The sequence below is a fragment of the Alosa alosa genome, chromosome 13, assembly GCF_017589495.1.
Source record: "Alosa alosa isolate M-15738 ecotype Scorff River chromosome 13, AALO_Geno_1.1, whole genome shotgun sequence".
Classification (NCBI taxonomy): domain Eukaryota; kingdom Metazoa; phylum Chordata; class Actinopteri; order Clupeiformes; family Clupeidae; genus Alosa; species Alosa alosa.
The window spans coordinates 27009377-27014376 of NC_063201.1; the positions used below are offsets into that span (position 1 = coordinate 27009377).

General features: G+C 45.0%; 1 protein-coding gene across 1 annotated transcript in view; it reads left to right on the top strand.

Moving 5' to 3' along the window:
• mtmr11 (myotubularin related protein 11) overlaps positions 1 to 5000 on the top strand; it is a 28928-nt gene that overhangs the window by 12353 nt on the left and 11575 nt on the right. Inside the window, exons 3-6 of the mRNA XM_048261937.1 lie at positions 2789 to 2925; positions 3730 to 3799; positions 3925 to 4064; positions 4403 to 4487. Of these exons, the coding sequence (XP_048117894.1) occupies positions 2789 to 2925; positions 3730 to 3799; positions 3925 to 4064; positions 4403 to 4487 (432 nt within the window). The remainder of the gene's footprint in view (positions 1 to 2788; positions 2926 to 3729; positions 3800 to 3924; positions 4065 to 4402; positions 4488 to 5000) is intronic.

Sequence of the window (5000 nt, forward strand, 5' to 3'; positions counted from 1 at the left end):
AGAGGAGAGGAGAGGTGTGGAGAGGAGAGGTGTGGAGTTGAGGAGAGGTGTGGAGAGAAGAGGAGAGGTGTGGAGAGGAGAGCAGAGGTGTGGAGTTGAGAGGTATGGAGAGGAGAGGAGATGTGTGGAGAGGTGAGGAGTAGAGAAGAGTGGAGACTTCTCTCTGGCTGTGGACTTCTCTTCCAGGTGCACTGGGCACTGAGCCTGTGTTTTATTGCTTTATTATTTCATGGTCTTTTATGGAACTGTGACTGAGGGAAGGTGCCAGTGTGTACGTGACCTGCTGCTCAAGTGTGCTGCTGCTGCTAGGAAGCTGTTTTGTGTTTGCTGTGTTCTCCAGCTCCAGCTCCCCATGATCCTCCGTCATGTTGAGAATGCACACACCCCTGGAACACCTTCCTTCAGTAGGTGCACATCAGTGGAACTAGAATGTTGTGTAATGAACCTTCTAAAGAATGTCTGACTCCATCAAATTGTTCATTCTTTTTGTAAAATGCTAAGGGACTGGTTAGCCTACCGATTTGGAAGGCATTCTACTTATCCTGTGTGTTGAGTGTACTTTGTAGTCTTAGTAGTCTAACATTTGCTTCCCCTCATTGCTATGGCCCCCATTTTCTGATCAGTTCTGAGGGGGGGCTTCCCACGTCACTGAAAATCAAAAGAAATGGCAGATTAAACACAAGGCTGAAAACAATCCTAAAAGAGATGATTCATGTGGCTTACATAAGCGGTAGCGCCAGTTTCTTAATTTCCTTGTCTAATTAACTACAGCCTACAGATGGCCAATCAGAGTATCATAACCCCCCCCCCCCATTGGTTGGTCTGAAACCCCAGCAGTGATTAAAATGGTTCTCTTGAGCACATGGAGAGAGACTCACACAGAGTTCTGCTCATTCCAGGGGCTCTTTTGGGAGAAGTCAGTCAGAGTGGGATGATTTCCCCCCCTAGTTCCCCTCGGCACATCCTGTTGCCTCGCCAACATCTGTGGCCCATGATGCTTGAGGAATTCCTGGACTACACTGCACCCTTGGGAAACGTAAAGCAAAGTGTTCTTTCACATGAGAGAGACAAATCGAGGCACAAATGTGTGAAACATGCCTGTTTTTTTTTTTTTTAAATAGGGTTGGGGTATGGAATTGAGGTCATCTCTGAAAGGGGATACATTTTATTTTATTTTTATAATTTTATAGCAGTCACAAGGAACATTCTCTCTTTTTCATCAAGCAGCGGCGTTCAGCAGAGTCACCAAGTCGACAGCATGGGTTTCCTTGCTGTCCGTAATTGACTTGGGCACAGAATGCGCAGTGTAGATTGCCGCATTCCCATAGCGTGTCTCCACTACAGGGAGCCGGCTTTTGCAGGAGCAACCACATGTTCAAACCACCATACTGTGAGAGGCAATTATGTAAGTTGTGTCAGAGATGTATTTACGTCCTTTCAAAAAAGAACACACATTTTATGTGTTGACAATCCCCCATTCTAATTAGACGTTTACAGGAACAATGAAATGCATCTCTGCAATAAAATATGAAATGCATCAATTGTGCCGCCTAAGTCATAAAATTCAGCTGTGTTATTTGGGGACATCTGTTTTCGCCAAGTTTGGGAGAAGAGGCTTGAATAACCTCACCCTAGCCAAAGGGACAGAGTGAAAAGGGCTTATTCCTGCCCTCCTCTGTCTGCTGGCCTGCCTGCCTGCCGTTGCCATGGAAACCTGGCCTGGTGCGCCAGGGCTTTTGTTTTGCTGCAGGCCACAGATTGTGCTGCCTCAATGCTCTGGACAGGCATGCCTCCGCAACTGCCCGTCTAAAGGAGCAAAATAAAGGAATGTTGCTGCACTGAGGAATTTGGCCCATTTTTTTGGTTCAAAAACACACACGCCATGTTGACAACTTAATGCTCAGCTTGCTCACTCCCTGTTAACAGAGGCTGAATGAGTCGAGCCATAACCTACACATGAAAGACCTTCAAACGGGGAAATGTTTACTCTTCAATCTGTGTGTGGACACTAACAAGAGGAGTCGCACCTCAGGAAGAGCAAACAGTCGGCCTGATTGACCTTGAGTTAACAACGCACAGCTGACAAGGACAGGCCCCTTCAGTCTTATTTTTTGGGGCAGGAGCAGCCGATGGAAATATTTTTTTTTTAAAAGCAGAGACATTTTAACCACAGGTCCCCATGATTCATGGCCTGAGTATGCAACTGATTTAGGCTGCCAGGGAGGCCTGCATGCCAGTTGTTTACTTGCCAATTGATGAAGTACACACACACACACACCCACATGCATGCACACACGCGCACACACACACATACACACACACTCACACACACACACACACACACCAAATATTGAGCTGGCACTTGAGGAAGTTGAAATATGTGGTTTCAATGCAATCAGGCTGGAGAGAGAGAGAGAGAGAGAGAGAGAGAGAGAGAGAGATGCCTGTCTATCATGGGACAGCGGGCTGCTGAAGGCCCCAGCGCAGGTCACATGCCGGAACCAGCGCTAGCATATTCAGAACCTCCTGAGGGTTACTGGGTAAGGTATTTGGAAGCCTGCAGAGTTGCCAGATCTTGCTTGATGAAAATCATAAAACTCAGTACAAACTACAACATATAGAGCAGGATCAAAGCAGATGTGTACATATGCCATATATATTTTTCATTAAATGTAAACATATATGTGTGTTTGGAGTTCTAATGAAACCGCTACAGGTAGATTGACTCAGGCTTCATTCTCTCTTCTCTTCTCTTCTCTTCTCTTCTCTTCTCTTCTCTTCTCTTCAGGAGAGTGTGTTCTCCAGAGAGCCGTGCTGGTGAGGAAGAAGCTGTCTGCCAAAGAGGGGGGCGGCTGGCTATCTGGCACGCTCTTCTGTACCCACTTCAGGGTGGCCTTCGTGCCCCAGGACAGTCCCAAGCCAGACGTGAGTTTCTACTGCAGTAGCCTCAGACCCCAGAGCACTTGTAGAATATTGACATTATGGACTGATTCCAAACAATTCTATTTAACTGCAGCTTCCATACACTGACTAAGATTAGTGGTGAATTATTAGAATGTTATGTTCCTGTTTGTGTAACGGATGCCAGCTAGCTTAGCTGTGCTTGTGGAACGTTAGTAAACCTCACTCCCCGACGCCTCAAGAGTGCTGCTGGCATGCGAGCCAGTAGCCTGGGCTATTGGCTCAATTGTTAGCACGCTCGCCTCCCGATCCAAGGTGCTGCTGTTTGCGGGTTCGAGTCCGGGCATGTGCAGGGCTGAATCGCGCAGGTTCAACACAACGCAGGTTACATTTGCTTCATAATAGCTTAGCTTAATGTTTAACCATTCATTATCTTACAATTGATGGCCAGAGTGGTCATAACATCTTTTACATTTTAACCTGTGTGAAAAGCATGTGACTATTTTGTGACATGTAACCCTGTTGTCAGCTGTGGGATAACATGATGAATAAAACACTGTAAACTATGTTTGTCATGGAGTTGGTAACTTTTGTCACTTGGGATATGTTCTGTCATGAAGCTACCGTTCCACATCTTATAGACCAGAATCTAGAATAGGCTTTGGTACAGAATATTTTCCTAAATGTCAGAGAACTATTTGTAACAAGTTAAAACAATTCCTCTCTCAAAATGGAAATATGCTAAATTTGACATTATGTCTAATACAGCTGTCATAGATAACTTTTGACATCTTTCTATAACTAACTCACATGAAATGTCATCACTAGGACAACGCAGATCCCGTGCTGCTAGGGGACCATGATGTGGCTCTGGCTTCCATTGAGAAGGTGGTGGCTGGTGAGTTGTCCTTAGTCACACCTCTTGGTTTGCGTACATAATCGCGGTTGACATAATAACACTCACAGTGTGTGTGTGTGTGTGTGTGTGTGTGTGTGTGTTGTGGTCTGTGTTTCATGATTCAGTGGGGCCCTCTCGCACCAAACTGGTGACGCCTAACTCATCTTTGAAGTTCACGCCTGAGGAACTGGTACTCTACTGCCGTGACCTCCGTGTTATCTGCTTCCTCTTTGACCGCCTGACGCCAGACACTCAGGCTGTAGAGGTGTGTGTGTGTCTATGTGTGTATGTGTGTGTGTTTTCTTTGTCAATAAATAAAATAATATGTAAAAATTATATTTCATAAGATTCACTTCAATGATACATGTGTTCTAGTTTTGGCCATAACATCAGTTTTGAGACCAACCAAGGCTAGTTCATGTCATTATATATCAGTTACCTTCTACCCAGAAGCCCCATGTCAGGGTGATTGAAGTAAAGAAAATGTCTCTTCTCGTAATTGTCTACAGTTGTAGCTCTAGGAATCTCTGACTCTCCATCCAGTCCAGGAAATACATGTGTAGGCCTATTATCTGATTCACAAGAATGCAATGTTTTCTACAGATAACGTACACCATTGCCAAGACATACCAGCCCCTCAGGGCAGGGACCATCCTCTCCTTTCAAAATGCAGCACTAGGTTCTATAGGTGAGTGTCCCAAAGCTGGTTCCTACTAGTATATTGGTTCTTCAACACTTCTTTTTTCATCTTCAATATCAGGACAATGGGCTCAGATCCTTGCAAAAGTTTGTCTGAAGTTCACTGAGCGGATAATCCCTTTAGAAAAAGGAAATGTGAAGGTCAATGAATTTAGATGAAAAACGTTTAACCTTCCAGTCACTACACATTCCCTCAAATTGGGCCTCTTTCACCAAACTTTATCTTTGATCGAAGAAATTGGGCCTCTTTCAGCAACCTTTATCTTTGATCGAAGATATTGGATTTTTTCTAAAACACAATACCACACACAGTAGTCACACTGTTAATGTGCAAGCAGTTCATACGCAGAAACGTGAGCCAGTGTCGGGATAAGGGCGCCCGCTGGCCAGATGAATAATGAAAAGGTAACTTAAGGCTGGTCACCTGTTGGCCTTTCCTCAACCTTGTGACAGTTTCGAGCATGTGGTCAGTCTTTGTAAACATCCACATCCCAGCGCTTAC